This window comes from Cebus imitator, unplaced genomic scaffold (assembly GCF_001604975.1).
Source record: "Cebus imitator isolate Cc_AM_T3 unplaced genomic scaffold, Cebus_imitator-1.0 Scaffold240, whole genome shotgun sequence".
NCBI lineage: Eukaryota > Metazoa > Chordata > Mammalia > Primates > Cebidae > Cebus > Cebus imitator.
Window position 1 is genome coordinate 148,927 of NW_016107555.1, and position 19,025 is coordinate 167,951.

Genomic DNA, 19,025 nt, shown 5'->3' on the forward strand with positions numbered 1-19,025 from the left:
TCTTAAGTTTATGCTTCACCAAACACAAGAGCCTCAGCTGTGTCAGATGGCAGCACGGCTCCCAGAGGAACAACAATGACCCAAGGGACAGGGTGGAGTGGCCAGGCCACTTTCTTCTTACCTCCATGCACAAAGCCGTGTAGGGTACAGTCTGAAGGCCCCACCAGGTGAATCAGGCTGGACTGACTGTAGCTGACAGTGTTCGGCTCTGGAATTGCAAAGGAGAGAGATTGGTCATGGGGTGGACTGACTGCCACAGCTGAAAGGTCTGGCAATGCCGAAACCACCCTGAGGTCGCACAGTCAACAAATATGTCCAAAGGCGATCAGCTATGATTTCTCTAAGGAAAACCATGGTCTCTAAACAGGCTACACTGGGTGAAGGAGAGGCTTTCAAGGATTCATGAGCCATTCTGTTAGTGGGTCATGAGGAGACTCTCTGGGGCCATCAGTGCCCTGCAAGGCCCTGCCCAGGGGTAGCCACTAAGCCTCTCAAAGCTGTGAGATTGCACGTGACCCTCCACTGGGCTGTAGTTAACATCGGACTTGCATTTCCAATTTTATCAGAAGTGCCACAGTGTTTCTGTAAGTTACTCCACCGGCCCGAGAATGTACAGCTCCGCAGGGTGCAAGCTCTTCCCTCCGGCCGGCCCCTACCCCATTCACTCCTCCATCGCCTCACTCTTGCGAATGCCTTGGGGGAGCTTCGGTCACCCAACACTGCAGTGCTCCTGAACTATCTTTAAGAGGCTGCACTTCAGAAAAAAAGAAGATGAAATATAGCTTCCAGTCTCTGAAAGGCAGAGCTTTCTCTTTTTTTGGAGACAGAGTCTCACTCTGTTGCCCAGGCTGAAGTACAGTGGTACAATCTCAGCTCACTGCAGCATCCACCTCCCAGGTCCAAGCGATTCTCGTGCCTCAGCCTCCTGAGTAGTTCAGATTACAGGTATGTGCATCCACACCCAGCTAATTTTTGTATTTTTTGTAGAGACGGCGTTTCACCATGTTGGCCTGGCTGGTCTTGAACTCCTGACCTCAGGCGATCCACCTGTCTCAGCCTCCCAAAGTTCTGGGATTATAGGTGTGAGCCACCGCACCCAGTCAGAAGGCAGACCTTTCTCAACACTGTTTTTTCTCACAGGATGGAGATAAAACCCACGCAAGATCCCCTGGGCAGACACCTGTGTAAACCAGCCTGGCGTGCACACCCACCCTCTACCCCCAAGGCCTTCTGGTCAGTAACGAGACTTCATTTGTTCCCTGCCCAGGACAGCTGGCACTCAGAAAGGGCAGCTCATTCCTGCCCGGCCAGCCCTGAGCTGTTGAACATGCCAGCCCACTGGGCCATGAAATGACAGGGACTCATTACAGATTAATGCAGGTCCTTTCTAGGTCTGGCCTTTGGCAAGTAATGTTTCTCAGCAGCCAAAAAGCTGGTGGGACGAAGGGTGGTCCTGACCCAGAACCTGATACCTGGGGTCTCCTAAGTGTCCAATGTCATTTCTTTCTTTCTCTCTCTCTCTCTTTTTTTTTTTGAGATGGAGTTTCGCTCTTGTTGCCCAGGTTGGAGTGCAATGGCATGATCTCAGCTCACTGCAACGCTCGCCTCCCTGGTTCAAGCGATCCTCCTGCCTCAGCCTCCTGAGTAGCTGGAACTACTCAGGCATATGCCACCACACCCGGCTGATTTTTGTATTCTTAGTAGAGACGGGGTTTCACCATGTTGGCCAGGCTGGTCTTAAACCCTGACCTCAGGTGATCCACCTGCCTCGCCTCCCAAAGTGCTGGGATTACAGGTGTGAGCCACCACTCCCGGCCCAAGTGTCATTTCTGAGGCTCTGATGTGCCTCTAGGTCATGGGCTAAATTGTGTCCCCACAAATCATATGTTGAGGTCCTGACGTTGAGTGCCTCAGAATGTGACTGAGTGTAAAGAAAGGATCTTTAAAGAAGTAACTAAGTTAAAATGAGGTCATGAGGGTGGGCTGGTGTCTTCACAAGAGGAGGAGGTGAGGACAGACCCATACAAGGCAAGATGGCATCTACAAGCCCAGCAGAGAGGCCTCGGGAGGCTCCAGCCTGCCAGCACCTTGTCCTTGGCCTTCCAGCCTCCAGGACTGTGAGACGAATTTCTGCCGTTTTGGTGGGCACTCTTGTCACAGCAGCCCCAGCACACAGGTACACTCCACACACACAATTTCAAACCGGTTCCTCTGCCTTCTCTCCTGGTCACTGCTAGCTGCCATGTGAGGTTCTTCATTCCTGCCCTGCGCTCGCCCTCATGCCAAGGTGTGTGGGAAAAGTAGCCTGTCATGGAGTCAGAAGCAGAGTGCCCCTTCCAAGAAGCCACATTCTAGGGACAGCGACATCCTAGGGACCGCCCCACCCACACACACTCCTGAATGTGCATCAAGAGGTCCTTGCATATGAGCCCCTCCGGGAGCTGGCTCAAAGCCAACCAACAGACCCCTCCGAGCACCAAGACTTCCGAGAAGGATTCCCTGGGGGTCCCGACGTCCCTGTGTTGCAGTCAGTTCACACAACCTGTGTTATGGCCCAAGGGAGGGGATGCCCGTTCTCCCACCTGCCACTTCAGTGTGGGCCTGCCAGGGTCTAGGGGTGGCCAAAACCAGCCTGCAATCGCTGAGGGCACCTTGGGCCTCAGAGGAATTGAGCATAGCCTGAAACCTACAATAGCACGAGGGGAGGGGCTCCGAGAAGAGGCCAGAAGTGTGGGGCATTGAAAGACTGGAAAAGCCTATTGTTGATTGATCTGGGAACTGAAGGAGACTGAAATCCAAAGCCCATTAAAACTCAGCCTTGTGTCCAAAAACAGATTAAGGTGTGGTTTACCCAGCCATGTGTGTCTTGAGAATGAGAAAGACCGTGGGGTAAAGTGGGATGGAAAAGCAACCACATACACCAGGCTGGGGCATGACACTTGGAAAGAATGCTGGGTGTGGTTCCCATCACGTGGAACTGGCTGGAGGCAGACAGATCAGATGCCTACCAAGTTTACGAGGAATATGAATTTGCCTGGACTGAGAAAAAGCTTTTGATGGAGAACGACTGCGTTCCATTAACAGAAGCAGGCTTCAAAAGGTAGAATGATAAGAAACTTCTGTGAGCTAAAAGAACTTGTTCTAACCCAATGCAAAGAAACTAAGAACTTTGAAAAAAGGTTTGACGAAATGCTAACGAGAATAGACAATCTAGAGAGGAATATAAGTGAATTAATGGAGCTGAAAAACACAATACGAGAACTTCGCAAAGTATGCACAAGTTTTAACAGCCGAATTGATCATGCAGAAGAAAGGATATCAGAGGCCAAAGACCAACTTACTGAAATAAAACGAGAAGACAAGATTAGAGAAAAAAGGATAAAAAGGAATGAGCAAAGTCTCCAAGAAATATGGGACTATGTGAAAAGACCTAATCTACGCTTGATAGGCATACCTGAATGTGACGAAGAGAATCAATCCAAGCTAGAAAATATGCTTCAGGATATTATTCAGGAAAACTTTCCCAACCTAGCAAGGCAGGACAATATTCAACTCCAGGCAATACAGAGAACACCATAAAGATATTCCTCAAGAAGACCGACCCCAAGGCACATAATCGTCAGATTCACCAGGGTTGAAATGAAGGAGAAAATACTGAGGGCAGCCAGAGAGAAAGGTCAGGTTACCCATAAAGGGAAGCCTATCAGACTCAGAGCAGATCTCTCAGCAGAAACCCTACAAGCCAGAGGAGAGTGGGGGCCAATATTCAACATCCTTAAAGAAAAGAACTTTCAGCCCAGAATTTTACATCCAGCCAAACTAAGCTTCATAAGCGAAGGAAAAATAAAATCTTTTGTGAACAAGCAAGCACTCAGAGAGTTCATCACCACCAGCCCTGCTTTACAAGAGCTTCTGAAAGAACCACTTCACATAGAAGGGAACAACCAGTATCAGCCTTTCCAAAAATATGCCAAAAAGTAAAGAGCATCAACATAATGAAGAATTTATATCAACTAATGGGCAAAACAGCCAGCTAGCATCAAATGGCAGTATTAAACTCACATATATTATTGTTAATCCTAAATTTAAATCGACTAAATTCCCCAATCAAAAGACACAGCCAAAACCCATCGGTATGCTGAATGCAGACCCATCTCACATGCACGGATACGCAAAGAATCAAAACAAAGGGATGGAGAAAGATTTACCAACCAAATGGAGAGCAAAAATAAATAAATAAATAAAAAGCAGGAGTTGCAATTTTTGCCTCTGATAAAATAGACTTTAAAGCAACAAAGATCAAAAGAGGCAAAGAAGGACATTACATAATGATAAAAGGATCAATGCAACAAGAAGAGCTAACGATCCTAAATATATACGCACCCAATACAGGAACACCCAGATACATAAGACTTATAAAGAGACTTAGACTCCCACACAATAATAGTGGGAGACTTCAACATCAATATTAGACAGATCAACAGACAGAAAATTAACGAGGATATCTAGGACTTGAATTCAGATCCGGAACAAGTAAACTTAATAAACATTTATAGAACTGTCCACTTTAAATACACAAAATACACACTCTTATCAGTACCACATCACACCTACTTACAGGTTTAAATGAAATATTAGTTGGCTGCTTGTTTGTCATTTTCTTCCCTCATTTTTTTCATGTCTTCATGATTAAGCACAATTATTGGCATACCCATTTTTAGACTGCATTCTAGCCCGGGCAATAAAGCAACCCTCCCATTCTCTCTCCCTCTTCCTCTTTCTTCCTCTCCTTCATTCTTTTTCTTTTCTTTTCTTTCTTTCTTTTCTAAAAAAAAAAAAGAAAAAAAAAAAGCTTTTGACTATGAAAACCGTAAAGTAACCTCCCCAAACGTAGACAGGCAGGAGGCGGGCTGAGGGCCCCATTTCGTGGTGCCCACTTGGATGAGGACATGGAGGATAATGAACAGGGAAGAACCTTCGAGGAGGCTGAGCCAGGGACCATGTAGTTCCTCCGCAAGAGCGGAATCAGGGTCTCACCAAAGATCCTTCCCCATGGCCACAGCTCAGACCCTGGCAAGAGTCATCTCTGCTTGGGCCAGGGGCTCCTGGGTAGCTCCCGTTCTTTCCTTTCTAGATGAGTGTGCTCTTCTGTTCCTTCTTCCACTGCCGTACAAAGGCTGCAAGTGCAGATAACTCATCATCTTAGTTCATCGGCTGCAGGAACATGAAGAATTGCATCTGAACACAACGGAGAAGACTGCGTGCATACAGCCAGCTGCTACACTCTGAGGTCAGCACGGAGGCCAGCCAGAAATTCAGGAGGTCATCCTTGAGGGTGAGGTGCTCCAAGTGTGCAACAAACACAACAGGGATCTGGTGACTGGAGGGGCAGGGCCAGGCAGAGACGACCAAGCCTGTCTCCACACACAGCAGGGCCGTGCTGCCCTGCCTCCTCTGCAGTGGGTGTGGAAATACCACTCATGTCCAGGGTGTGAGCAGAGTGAAATGCTGCTTCCAGGCCTGACCCACGGAAACCTCAGATGTGTGAGCCTCCCCACTCTGTCCCCTTCCAAGGTAACCATCAAAGCTACCCATTAAAGATAGTGGAGGTACAGGACTGAAGGGGCCGGAATCCCTACATCTCTACCGTTTGGAGGAAATCCAGCCCATTAGGGAAGCCTGATTTGGACTTTACCTAAGGAGGAAATGAACCTCGGCTGCGGGACCCGCAAGGGTATTCAGGTTTGTCTGCTGCAGCAGTAAGGAAGACCTTGACTAATGCCGTGCCCAATCTTCGAACCTGCAGTTTCAAAATGATGTGAGGAGCCTGAAACAGGCCCTCAGGGTAGCAGTGGGCGAGGTTTCCACAGCCATAACACAAAACTCCCCTTTCCAGACCCCGTCCTATGTGACAAGCAATTTCCAGGGCTTCATGGGTGTTAGGTGTTTATGTCATCTTCACAAGCCTATGGTTTCGGTTTCAGTTTCACCATCTCTGGTTCCAGCTGAGGAAACTGAGTCACAGAGATGTTAAGTTCCCATGAAGGCAGCAGAGCTGGGTTCAAACCTAGGTGGTCCAACTTTAGCACCTCCCTTCCTCCCCCATCCTCTCTTGCTTCCCCCATGCCCCCAGCCCCCAAACTACTGCTTATGCGAGCAGGACTATGGGCCTGGCCAGAGGGCTAGAGGCATCGGGTGGAAGGCACTTCAGACCCTGGGCCGACCCCCAGGCCTGGCCACGCTCACCACGCTCACACCCTCGTGGATGGCTGAGGGCAGATCTTCCTGGGACTTGGCCAGAGCACTGCCTGACCCCAGGAAGCAGATCCCAATCCAAGAGCCAGGGGCTAGGTGACCTACCAAGACCCCATCTGCATTGGAAGGGCTGGACCAGGCCTGGAAGTGAACACTATTTTCAACCCAAGGGCTAGAGGCAGGCCCCTGAACTTGTGTGAGGCAGGGCTAATTTTGTCATAAGCCCTAAAAATGGACAGCCATATGGCCGCACAGTCCCTACACAGTCGAAGCTGGACAGCCGACAGCTATGAATCCGAGGAGCTCATGGTAATTTCATTTTCTCTTGTCAGATGGAGAAAACAATAAGGATAACTGGCCTTTAAAAAATTATATATTGGGCCGGGTGCAGAGGTTCACGCCTGTCATCTCAACATTTCGGGAAGACAAGGTGGGCCGATCACGACGTCAGGAGTCTGAGACCAGTCTGGCCAACATGGCGAAACCCTGTCTCTACTAAAAATACAAAAATTCACAGGGCACAGTGGCGCATGCCTGTAATCCCAGGTACTCGGGAGGCTGAGGTACCAAATCACTTGAACCCGGGAGGCAGAGGTTGCAGTGAGCGGAGATCACACCATTGCACTCCAGCCTGGGCAACAGAGTGAGACTCTGCCTGGAGAAAAAAAAAAAAAAAAAGCCAGGCGTGGTGGCTCACGCCCGTAATCCCAGCACTTTGGGAGGCCAAGGTGGGTGGATCACCTGAGGTCAGGAGTTGGACACTAGCCTGCCCAACATGGTGAAACCCTGCCTCTAAAAACACAAAAATTACACTAAAATTACAAAATAATTACACTAAAAATACAAAAATTAGCTAGGCATGGTGGTATGCCTGTAATTCCGGCTACTCGGGAGGCTGAGGTAGGAGAATTGCTTGAACCTGGGAAGCAGAGGTTGCAGTGAGCTGAGATGGCGCCACTGCACTCTACACTCCAGCCTGGGTGACAGAGTAAAATACTGTCTCAAAAAAAAAAAAAAAAATCACTAATTACAGCTGTATATATTGGACAACAGGCTTTTAAGGAACTCACAGACTCTGAGCTACCTGAAAGAGAGGCTGCCCCTGTGGAGGTTGCTAGGCAACCGTCTGAACTCTGGCTCTAAGATGAGATTCGGGACGTGGGAGGTGTGGGGGCTGGGAGGAGGCAAGTCAAAGGGCAAGATGTCCTCTCCAGGGCAGAGAGGGAGAGGCCCCCCACAGGAAGGGACAGCATGTCTCACACCCGTTAGAAAGACCCCAATGCCGGCCGGGCGCGGTGGCTCACGCCTGTAATCCCAGCACTTTGGGAGGCCGAGGCGGGCGGATCACGAGGTCAAGAGATCGACACCATCCTGGCCAACATGGTGAAACCCCATCTCTACTAAAAAATACAAAAATTAGCTGGGCGTAGCAGCGCATGCCTGTAGTCCCAGCTACTCGGGAGGCTGAGGCAGGAGAATTGCTTGAACCCAAAAGGCAGAGATTGCAGTGAGCTGAGATTATGCCACTGCAATCCAGCCTGGCACCTATCGACAGAGCAAGACTCTGTCTCAAAAAAAAAAAAGAAAAAAAAAGAAAGACCCCAATGCCAAGGACACACACTCTTCTCCCTGAGCTGCTGTACCCATTGACAAGGACACCCCTCCCAAACCCAAACTCATCCACACTGAGCCACCAGACAGGAGACCAGGCTGGTCTCAGGAGCATACTCCTGGCTCCCGAGGGCACTGGGCAGCTCTGACAAGGAGGACCAGTCTAGCCCTGCCACTGAGATGCCAGCTCCACCCAGAAATGAGAGTCAGAGATGCAGATGATCAGATATACTCAAGAAAGAATGGCCATGAGACTTCCTCAGAAACGTTTAAAAGCCAAGTCTCTAATCCAATCATCTGAGGAAGACGCATTTTTATAAAACAAAAAAGTAAAAATAAAAGCACATGAAAATCAGGAAATCTTGAGATTTAGAAGGCCAACTCTGAATAATATTGAATACTACATTCTGAAAAATATCATGTGTAAATTTACAGCCAATCAGAGGCTGGCAAACAACAGAATCCCACGGGTAAAGGAATTTAAACTGATTGAAAATCTTGATTAATTTTAGTGTCCCTGACGGTCAGTCAAAGGCAGAAGCTAGGATCTAATCTATACCTCTCAAAGCCAGAGTCAGCCCGGCAGCGCTGCCCGCTTCCTCAGCCCGCCACGGTCTGACACCGGCCGCAAGCCCTCTCCAGAAACCGCTCATGAAAAGGTAGGTCCAGGCAGCCCCCATGTTCCACCCAGACCCTCTCCTCCACGTCCCCTTTGTGTTAGGCTAGACGTGGCCTCTGCTCATCTCTTACAAGGGCACCTGTCACTGGATTTGGGGCCCACCTGGGTAATCCAGATGACCTCATCTCAACATCCTTAGTGTAACCCTATCTGCAAAGACCCATTTTCCATGTAAGGTCCGATTCACGGCTCTAGGTATTTGATTGTGGACATATCTTCTGACCCTGAGCACCGTATTGGTGCCTTTCCCAAGACACTTTCCCCCCCGGCATCCCATCATGGTCCTTGGGGCCTGTGTCTGACCTGCCCGCTGGGCTGCCCTCCCAAAAGCAGAGCCTGAGCACTGTCTGTCCCAGCACATGCCTCCAAGCCTGTCTGATATATTGCTATGTTGAGAAACTCGCTGTCTATTTAAATTTTATTTTTAAAAGGTATCTCAGGCCGGGCACGGTGGCTCACACCTGTAATCCCAACACTTTGGGAGACCGAGGTGGGTGAATCACAAGGTCAGGAGTTCGAGACCAGCCTGGCCAACATGGTGAAACCTTGTCTCTACTAAAAATACAAAAATTAGCCGGGCATGGTGATGTGCGCCTGTAATCCCAGCTACTTGGGAGGCTGAGGCAGAAGAATTGCTTGAACCCAGGAGGCAGAAGTTGCAGTGAGCTGAGATTATGCCACTGTAATCCAGCCTGGGCGACAGAGTAATACTTCATCTCAGGAAAAAAAAAAAAGGTATCTCTTCACTGAGGTTTCATCAAAGCAGCACTATTCTTTCTATTAATACTGATAGATTAATTTCTTCTCTCTTTCCTTCCTTCCCTCTCCTTCCTTCCTACCCTCTCCTTCCTTCCTCTCCCTCCCTCCCTCCCTTCCTTCCTTCAATGTGAAAAGAGAAGAAAGCTACGGCAGATTCCCCAACAGTAAAGAAACCAACCTACGCAGTCCCACTGACCTAAGGTGACAACCAGTCCGCTTTTGGCAAGTTGAGGCTGGAGCACAGACTGAGTCAGAGACACAAATGTGATGCAAAGACACACAAACCCCTGTCCAAGCCTCAAGCTAACCCGTCTGGAAGTCAGGCATGTGCCTGCTGTGCGCCAGCAGCCTAGCGCGGAAAGACAGGTGGTAATCTGTGCTTTCTCCAGTCCCCCCAGTCCCCCTTGATCCTGATGTGGACGAGGCCAGGGAGGTGGGCAGCCGGAACCATGCCCCGAGTCTGGGTTAGCAGGGCCAGGGTGCCTCTCCAGCATGGCTGCGAGCAGGTGGACCCCAGAGTGGAGCCCACGTCACAGGCACATCGCAGGGGAAAAGGGATTACTTGTGGCAGGTCCTGACCGATGCCGAGGGTGGCGGCAAAACAGAGAAAGCCGGGTCAGAAACCCAAACACCTGCCATGGCCGGGGTCCCTCAAAGGGCAGTGGGGGGCAGAAAACCCTCCCCAGGCTGCGTGAGGACGGCGCCCTGTGGAACCCGGCAGAGAGCATGAATACGCCACAAACCCAGGCCGTCGCAGGGAGGCAGAGAAGCACACAGTGCATTTCAGAGGGAGTTCTCCCGCCACTATTACAACGTGACCCCCATGTGTGCAGTGGGGAGATGGGTAGCACTCACTGCCTGCCCCCGAAGGCTCACCCTGTTCCTAGGGGGACTGACGCTCCCCAGGGCCCATGCCCGGAACTGTTTCTAGGAACTCGGGAGTTCCCTGGGTAGAAAGTCCTTGCTTGAGGGAAAACAACTCGTTGTGCATTTGTTTGGATTTTGGATGAACATTTTGTGAAAGCCAGAGCATTGTGACATGTGGGCAAGAGGATGGATGGACAGAAGGGACCAACACTGCAGGGAAGCTGGGCACACTACAGAGCCCAGTGCCCGACCTGCAGAGCCACTCCCCCAGTCAATATCTGAACAGCGGGGCCGAGAATAGTGCCGCCTGTAGAACTGCTGCCGGTTTTTCTTTTTTGGATGAGCTGGAAATCCATCAAGAACAAGGGACCTGGCCGGGTGCTGTGGTTCACACTTACAGTCCCAGCACTTTGGGAGGCCAAGGCAGTCTCATTACTTAAGGTCAGCAGTTCAAGACCACCCTGGCTAGCATAGTGAAATCCCATCTCTACTAAAAATACAAAAATTAGCCCGGTATGGTGGCCCGTGCCTTAATATCAGGTATTCAGAAGACTGAGGCAGGGTTCAATTGCTTGAACTCAGGAGGCAAAGGCTTCAATGAGCCAAGATTGTGCCACTGTACTCCAGCCTGGGGGACAGAGTGAGACTCTGTCTCAAAAAAAGAAAGAACAAGACACTGAGTCAACACGAGGAAAAGATACAACAAAAACCAATTCCCTGTGAACAAGTGCAGCCGCCTGCCTGGCAATGGAGGACCCACGTGCAGTGCCCTCTTGAGAATTGCTGAGTTGCTCAGGTCACTTTCCAGCTGTGTGACTGGAGGGGTCTACATGGCTCGGGGCAGGGCTGGGGGACAGCCCTCTCTGGGGACCCCAGAGAGACCAGTTCCAGGAGAGTGCACTCAGCACCTGGGGATCCTCAAACAGGAGGCTCACGTAGGCCTGGTCAGCTCCTGCCTCCTATGCGTCCCCAGCGAGGAGAGGCACCTGCTGCTGGTGCCTGCGGCTCTCACCTGGGTTGAGGACTGGCTGGACGATGTCCCCATTCCTCCACTTGGTCTCCATGCGCTCCAGCTTCTGGGCTTCGTATCGCTTCCGGCCCTCCTCCTCCTGCTCCTGCCGGGAATACTGCGGGGAAACCAGAGACATGTCAGGCCCAGGTGGGACGCGGCCTCCTCCCCTTGCCCAATGGCCACAACCCTAGGCCCCTTATGTCACACAGCCTTTTGTAACTGAGACTATTTTTTCTTGTTCATGTGTATTTAATATAAGTAATAAGAATACAGAAAGAGAGGAATCCCAGGCAGCTCCACTCCCCAGAGACAACCTGGGTCAGATGTTCGGTTTAGATCCTTCCTGGACTTGCTTTTGTGCCCACAAATAGATAAAAAAGCTCTATGGTGCTGTATGTGGAGTTTAAAAGCAACTGTGTTTTGCTACTTCACTGCATCATTTAACATGGTTTTTCTAACTATGTGGGCACTTATTCCCAATTTTTCTTTATTTTTAAAATTTATTTTATTGATTTTTGAGACAGAGTCTTGCTCTGTCCCAGGCTAGAGAGCAGTGGTGTGATCTCAGCTCACTGCAACCTCTGCCCTCCGGGTTCAAGTGATTATTCTGCCTCATCCCCCCAAGCAGCTGGGACTACAGGCGCGCACCAGCACGCCCAGCTAATTTTTGTACTTTTAGTAGAGACCCAGCTAACTTTAGTATTTTTAGTAGAGATGATGGTTTTACCACGTTGGCCAGGATGGTCTCGAGCTCTTGACCTCGTGATCTGCCTGCCTTGACCTACCAAAGTGCTGGGATTACAGGTGTGAGCCACCATGCCTGGCCCCCAATTTTTCAGTATTAAAACCACACCGATCCTAGGTTACTTATAATCATTTGCACTACCCCATTCCTTCCTAGGATTCATTCCAGAATAAAGGGACCCTCAAAAAAGGCCCCACCCACTCTTCCAGGGCCATGAGTGAACAGAGGCTCTGTGTGTCGCTGCCGACCCTTGGTCAATCGAGCAGGCTATATATTTGTAGAGAACAGGCAGTCAAAGATGGAACCATCCCCCGGAGACTCTCTTAATGGATCACAGGGATTTTGACCCCAGAAGTTAAAAATAAATGTGAATATAAAACTCAGCACAGCCCAGGTATGGTGGCTCATGCCTGTAATCCCAGCACTTTGGGAGGCTGAGGCGGGTGGATCACTGGAGATCGGGAGTTTGAGACCGGCCTGGCCAACATGGTGAAACCATGATCTCTACTAAAAATTAGCCAGGTGTGGTGGTGGGCGAATACAGTCTCAGCTACTTGGGAGGTTGAGGCAAGGGAATCGCTTGAACCTGGGAGGCGGAGGTTGCAGTGAGCTGAGATCACACCACTGCACTCCAGCCTGTGCGACAGGGCAAGACTCCATCTCAAAAAAAAAACAAAAATGACTCAGCACAAAAACCAAAGCTCCTGAGTCCTGGGACACAACAGGAGGTACTGCATTTCTTGGACCTAACAGTTCATCACTGCCCTCCTGTGCGCAGTGGAAGGGACACACCACACTCCCTCCCCATGGGACCCTCAAAGGGGCCCTCGGGGCCTGCGTGCAGACCCTCTGCCTCCTCCATTCCCCAGGATCCTCCCCCTCCCCCTCAGCCAGACCCTCCTGGCTGACCTCCTCCTGGCCACTCTGATTAGCCTCGACTTCGGCTCTCACATTCACTCATCTAACAATTCCAGCTGAGCCTGTGGGGAAGCCACAGAACTCAAGGCCCCTCTGGGCCCCTCTCAGCCGCCTGTTGAAGCCCCTCTGGCCTAAACAAGTTCACTTCAGACGGCTATGTCAGGCTTTCTTTCAAAAGCCAGCTGTAAACATCCCGATAAGTCCTGCTCATGGCTCAGCTCCAAAACTGCGCGGGGCCTGAATACCATTCCTTGGCTTAATTACCCATCATCTTCAGTTGAGAATCCATCTTCAAAAGAGGCTGAGAAGGGAACTGAAGGGTTTCTTCAAAAGAAGCAAACCGTGGGGAGTGTTTTAAGTTGCAGTGGGTAATTCAACATCTTCCTCCATAAATAAACCACGTCCTAATGTTCCATCGGCCAAGTAATGACAGAAAGGAGAGTTTGTGCTGTGCCTACCTAGGAACACTGATGGGTGAATTCAGCATCCTTAAGAAATGCCTTTTAAAGGGATTTCTTTTTAAAGGAGCCAGCCCCCGGTCTAATAAATCCTTGCCGCATCCAGCACATTTGTCTGGGCTTGGCGGGCGCACAGGGAAATGATGGGGCCCCACCCTGGACACAAGCCATGAGGAGAAGCCCAGCCTCCTCCCCAGTGCTGCCTTTCAATCTGGGAACAAAACCGCTGGAACATTTTAATGATGGCTGGCACCTAACTCTCACCCCCGAGGGCTCATCAAACCCAACGGATCTGAAGCAGCAGACAGCACGGCCCAAATGTCTGAGACAGGCTGTGAACTCTTCACTTGAGCACACATTCAGACATATGAAACAAAAACAAAGCATCCACCCCCAGTGGCTATACAGCCTGTCCAGGGCTGCGGCTGTCCCTCCGGTCATCCTGGGGCCCCTCTGGCCCACCACAGGGCCACCGAGGTTCCCTGCTCACTGGGAAAGCTGTGGCCTCTGCCAGGCTGGGGAGGAAGGCAGAACAAAGAAAAGACGCCCTACAATAGACGCCCGTGCACACAGCCAGCGGCTGGCTTCCTCCGGGGAGATGCACACATCCAGGAAACCAGTGTGTGTGTGTGTGTGTGTGTGTGTGTGTGTGTGCGCGCGTGCATGCACGCATGTGTGTTCAAGATATCTACAAGCATACGTATGTGATATCTCTATAGTATGTGAGTATGTATTATATATATCTGCATATCTATAGATACATACATATCTATGCTTTCCTAAATCAGTGATGGCTGCCTGTAGAAAAGTCGGCAGGAGATGCTCATGGAATATAAGACAGCCTGGTGGCCAGGCCACCAGCAGATGAGCATAAATACCTATCGGAGCCAGGGCAGGAAGCTGCACTTCCCAGGATTCCTAAGCAGGTCTGTGGCTGGGCCTGCCAGTGAAAAACAGGAGACCTAGATTCCAAATCAACGGAAGGGTTATACTACATGGGCCTAGCATGTGTTGGGGGAAGATGGGGCAAACAGCTCTTGGCAGCAGCCGCAGTCTAGAACTGCACAGCCTCTCCCACCTGCAGCTCTGGCTGCCCCTGCTCTGTGGAATGGTTTCAACAACCCCTCAACAAGGCCAAATTGATACTTATGTCTCATCAAATCCCACTACACAAAGGAAATGAAAAAGCAACAGGGGGCTCCTCCAGGATGTGGGAGGGAGGGAGCTAATTACCGGGCAAGGAGAGGGGAGGCTAAGAGGGGCCACACTGAAAGTGCCCTGTTCCTGCGGCAAGGGGACAGGAGGCAGGGGAGTCTGACGCCACCCATCCTTTTCACCAGCCAAAGAAAGACCCAACAGCCCTTGGCACATAGATCCTATCAGCAACAGGCAGCAAAAGCGACCGTGTTCAGGTCCGGAACCGCCCCTTGGTATCACCCGCCTGAGATGCACCATGAGATGCCGAAGCCAGGCATGGGGCCTGGGAGAGATTTTAGAACTGGGTAGCATCCGAAAATTAAATCCATTAAATGCTGTGTCTCAATATTTACATGTGATGTGGCTTGGTGAACGCCAAGGGCTTAGAGAAGAGAATGAAGGTGGGGTGGGTGCGCTTGTGATTCTGCAGAGAACAGTCAGGAGCCTCTAGCTGACCCCTGTGCCTTAGGTCTTCAGCCACCCCCCAGTTAGCACTGCTTGAAAATGACCACTGTTTCCATCTCAGCCAAGAAGCAGGGAGAGAGAACAGCCCCACAAAGAACGTGGGAGAAAGGGGGGAGGGTGTTGAACTGAGGGCTGGTGCACTAGGTTGAACAGTGTCCCTCAAAACGTATATCCACCTGAAACCTCAAAATGCAAACACTTCCAAACCCGGGTCTTTGTAGCTGTAAATAGAATGAGGTCACAGCAGAATGGTACGGGCCCTAAGCCCAGTGACCCGTGTTCTTGAAAGCAGGCCATGCGCAGGCGGAGGCAGAAGCTGGAGTGACACAGCCTCAGCCAAGGGACCCCTGGAGCCACCCAGCGCTGGAGAGGCCAGGAGGGATCCTTGCCTGGAGCCGGAGGAGGGTGCAGGGCCCTGCCCACACCTTTGGACGTCTGGCCTCCAGAACTGTGAGAGAATCGGCTTCTATTGTGAGAGCTACCCAGGGGGTGGCACTTGCCACAGCAGCCCCGGAACACTGACTAAGGCGGAAGCGTGAGACCTCGGACTCTACCCCCTGATCCTGAGCGCCCCCCCTGCTGGCCAGATTCTAGTGTGCTGCCATCCTGGTCTCATAAAACTAGAGCTGCAGCCACCAGCCTGCCCTTCCTGTTAAAAACAGACAGGGCTCCCCTGTCACCAAGATTTAAAAAAAAAATCTAGGGCAAACAGCAGCTGGACCCAGCAGCCAGCCACTCCTACCTGGGGAAACGCCCCTCCCAGACCTTGACTGCCATCTGAGGAGACCCCAGCAGAGTGTCCAGTCAGACATGGAGCTGGGGACAGCAGAGGTGGCAGGAAGCAGGTCTCAGGGAGCACCTCCCCATCTCACGGGGCAGTGGCAGCAGGGAGTGAGACACCATCATCCCTGGTGACCCAGGGCAACGGGAAGACGGACAGCCAGGCATCCTACAGGCGAGAAGCACCCTGAGCCCTGCAACACTGCAGAGGGGACCAGGACGTCTGGTGGCGTCAGGGGAGCCAGGGTCTGGAAGCAAAAAGAGCAGCCACCAATTTCTGACAATCTGGTTCTCGGTTTTACTATTCCTAAAAATGTATTTTATATATACCTCAGCCAGAGGAAAAGCTCCCTGCTGGGGCCCACACTGCAGAAACTCAGAATCCTGGTTCCCTCCAAGGAGAGCTCCTCCTGGGAGCTGAGGCCTGAGGACTTCAGGGTCAGGCTGGGGGACAAGCTGGTCACACCTGTTCCTGGACTCGCCAATGAACTTGGGGACACAGGAGAAGGAGGCAAGGGAGTACTTTTAGGATATGAATGCAATCTCTTTATTCCCAACGTCTGCCCTCCAAGAGTCTGTACGCACAGCTTCCACAGGTTTCACCCACACGCTGGCCCAGGGCAGGAACCCTCCAACAACACAATGAACCGGTATGGTGACAGGTGCTTCCGTCCACAGCAAAGCCAGAAATGAGAGAAACCCAGAGAAGGAGGCAGACACCAGCAGGGGACAAGGAGGGACAAACAGAAGCTCATGCGAGAGCTGTTTCCACAGCCACTGCGGCAGAAGCAGAGATCAGAACCAGCTCACCTGGCCATGGCGGGAGCTGCCAGCTCGGGCCAGGCAGCCTGGTGGTCCCGGTTCCCAAAAGAAGACATCACTATCACGATCTCATCGCCACCTTTTCTCTGCTTAGGGAGTGTGACAAGAAGGTCCCTAGGTTGGAGGGATGTCTACGTCCATGGGTTCTGGGCCAGCTTGCACTCACACTCCAAGCATGAATTCAACACACACTGGAAGCTCCGACACACACATGTCTCCTCCCCACCTGTGTTTCCTCAGAGGCAGGACAGAAATTCCTGTGGAGCCCGGGATGCCCTGCCTGGCCCAGAGGGCACACTGTCTGCCGACGGACCTGGCCGCTGGGCCCCAGCTCTGGCCAGTTGCTCCCTTAGGACCCTCAGCTGAACGAGCCTCCCACCATCAGGTGAGGTGACCTGGTCTCTGCCATCTGCCCCCAAGAGAGAAGCGGAAGGGCACCTTACCACAACAGGAGGCACCTCAAGGACCTTGTCCACATTCTTCAGCGACAGGGGCACATACCAGAGGGTGGCCTTATTGGTCAGCTTTTTGGCACCTAAGAGAAGAAAACCACGTCAGTGATGCCCAGGAGACGGGGTGCTGCTCCAGTGCCCGGTCCCAGCACCTGAAACACACCTCACTGTGTACCACCTCTTCTGTCCCCCAACCCCCAAGGCCTTTTCAGCATCCTGGCCAGGGGGGTTGCTGCCATCATGTGAGCATGGACAAACATAACCAGAGACCCCAGAGCCCATGGAGAGAGGCTGCGTGGGGCCCACCCCCATCACAAGGTATGACCCGCAAAGCTGGCTTGAGCTCAGGACCCTAACCCCTCCCCATGCACCCACTTTGGGCAGTTCTCCCTTTCCAGGGGCTACTGAAAAGACTTCAAGCCGGGCGCAGTGGCTCAAGCCTGTAATCCCAGCACTTTGGGAGGCCGAAGCGGGTGGATCATGAGGTCAAGAGATCGAGAACATCCTGGCCAACAAGGTGAAACCCCGTCTCTACTAAAAATACAAAACATTAGCTGGGCATGGTGGCGCATGCCTATATTCCCAGCTACTTGGGAGGTTGAGGCAGGAGAATTGCCTGAACCCGGGTGGTGGAGGTTGCAGTGAGCCGAGATCGCGCCATTGCACTCCAGCCTGGGTAACAAGAGTGAAACTCCATCTCAAAAAAAAAAAAAAGACTTCAGACCACATGGTTTAAGCCTGGATGGTCCGGAGCTGGTCAGCCCCATCCAATAGGGATCACCCAGGGGACATCAACTCCAGGCAACCTCGTCTTCCTGCTGTTTTGACAGAAAGGAAGCTTGATTATGAAAACACATCAGAAGCTCCCGATGAGCCCCCCACACAGAGGGGAAGGACTGACTGGCTGCAGGCAGACACCTTCACTGTGTCTGGGGAGACAAGGCTGAGCCCGCTTCACCCGTTGGCTCAAGCCTCCACCACCTGATCGCTGCTGACATCGAACGTCAAAATCAAAAGCTCCTTGCTGGGGAATGTGATGCCCTGACGCTCAGACATGCAGCATCTTCTGCAGATCCCATCCACCTGCCTAGGTACTGCCAAGAACGACTGCCAGACGGGAAGCCAGGAAAGACATTTGGTCCACACAGATGTGCACGCTGCAGAGGCTCAGGGGGATGTGGAGGCTGTGCCCAGGCAGAGCAGCCCAGGGGAGAAGTGGGGAGACGGTCAGGGCCCCCACAGCCCAAAGCACAGAGCAGCAGGGCCAACTCATCAAAGCCCAATTTTTGCCACCCCAGGAACTTCCTTTCCTTCACACCAGACACTGGGGGTGCTGCCAGCACATCCAAAGATCCACCAAAAGCTTCCGGGTGCCGAGAGATGGACTGTAGGCTCCTGACTCCTTGGGGCACTGGGCTCAGCCACAGAGCAAAGTGGGGCTGCAGGACAGGGAGGCCTGTCCGGGCTGAGAAACACAGGCTCGTGGCCTGTCGGGGCTAAAGGAGCCTGGAGATCCCTGGTGTACATCCCTCACTTGTACAGAAGGAGCCTGAAGCCCAGAGACATCAAGGCTAGGGTTTACCTAGGGTCACACAGCAACTTGGTGCCATACTCCCATGTCCCAGTCATTTCAAGTCTCTGCAAAGATGCCTTTAAAAAGTGCCTTCATCAGGCTCAGTGGCTCACGCCTGTCATCCCAGCACTTTGGGAGCCCAAGGCATGTGGATCACTTGCACTCAGGAGTTCCAGACCAGCCTGGACAATATAGGGAGACTTGTCTCTACCAAAAATACAAAAAATGAGGGCTGGGCGCGGTGGCTCATGCCTGTAATCCCAGAACTTTGGAAGGCAGAGGCGGGTAGATCACCTGAGGTCTGCAGTTCGAGACCAGCCTGACAAACATGGAGAAATCCTGTCTCTACTAAAAATACAAAATTAGCTGGGTATGGTGGCGCAAGCCTGTAATCCAAGCTACTCCGGAGGCTGAGGCAGGAGAATTGCTTGA

General features: G+C 51.7%; 1 protein-coding gene across 4 annotated transcripts in view; it reads right to left on the reverse strand.

The window, feature by feature from the left end:
* The window catches only part of ACOT7 (acyl-CoA thioesterase 7), a 123,937-nt gene that overhangs the window by 51,822 nt on the left and 53,090 nt on the right, over nucleotides 1-19,025 (reverse strand). For all 4 annotated transcript variants that reach the window (XM_017498283.2, XM_017498281.2, XM_017498285.2 and 1 more), the window contains exons 4-6: nucleotides 17,012-17,103; nucleotides 11,184-11,298; nucleotides 122-208 (exon numbers count right to left, since the gene is read on the reverse strand). In XM_017498283.2, the coding sequence (XP_017353772.1) occupies nucleotides 122-208; nucleotides 11,184-11,298; nucleotides 17,012-17,103 (294 nt within the window). The remainder of the gene's footprint in view (nucleotides 1-121; nucleotides 209-11,183; nucleotides 11,299-17,011; nucleotides 17,104-19,025) is intronic.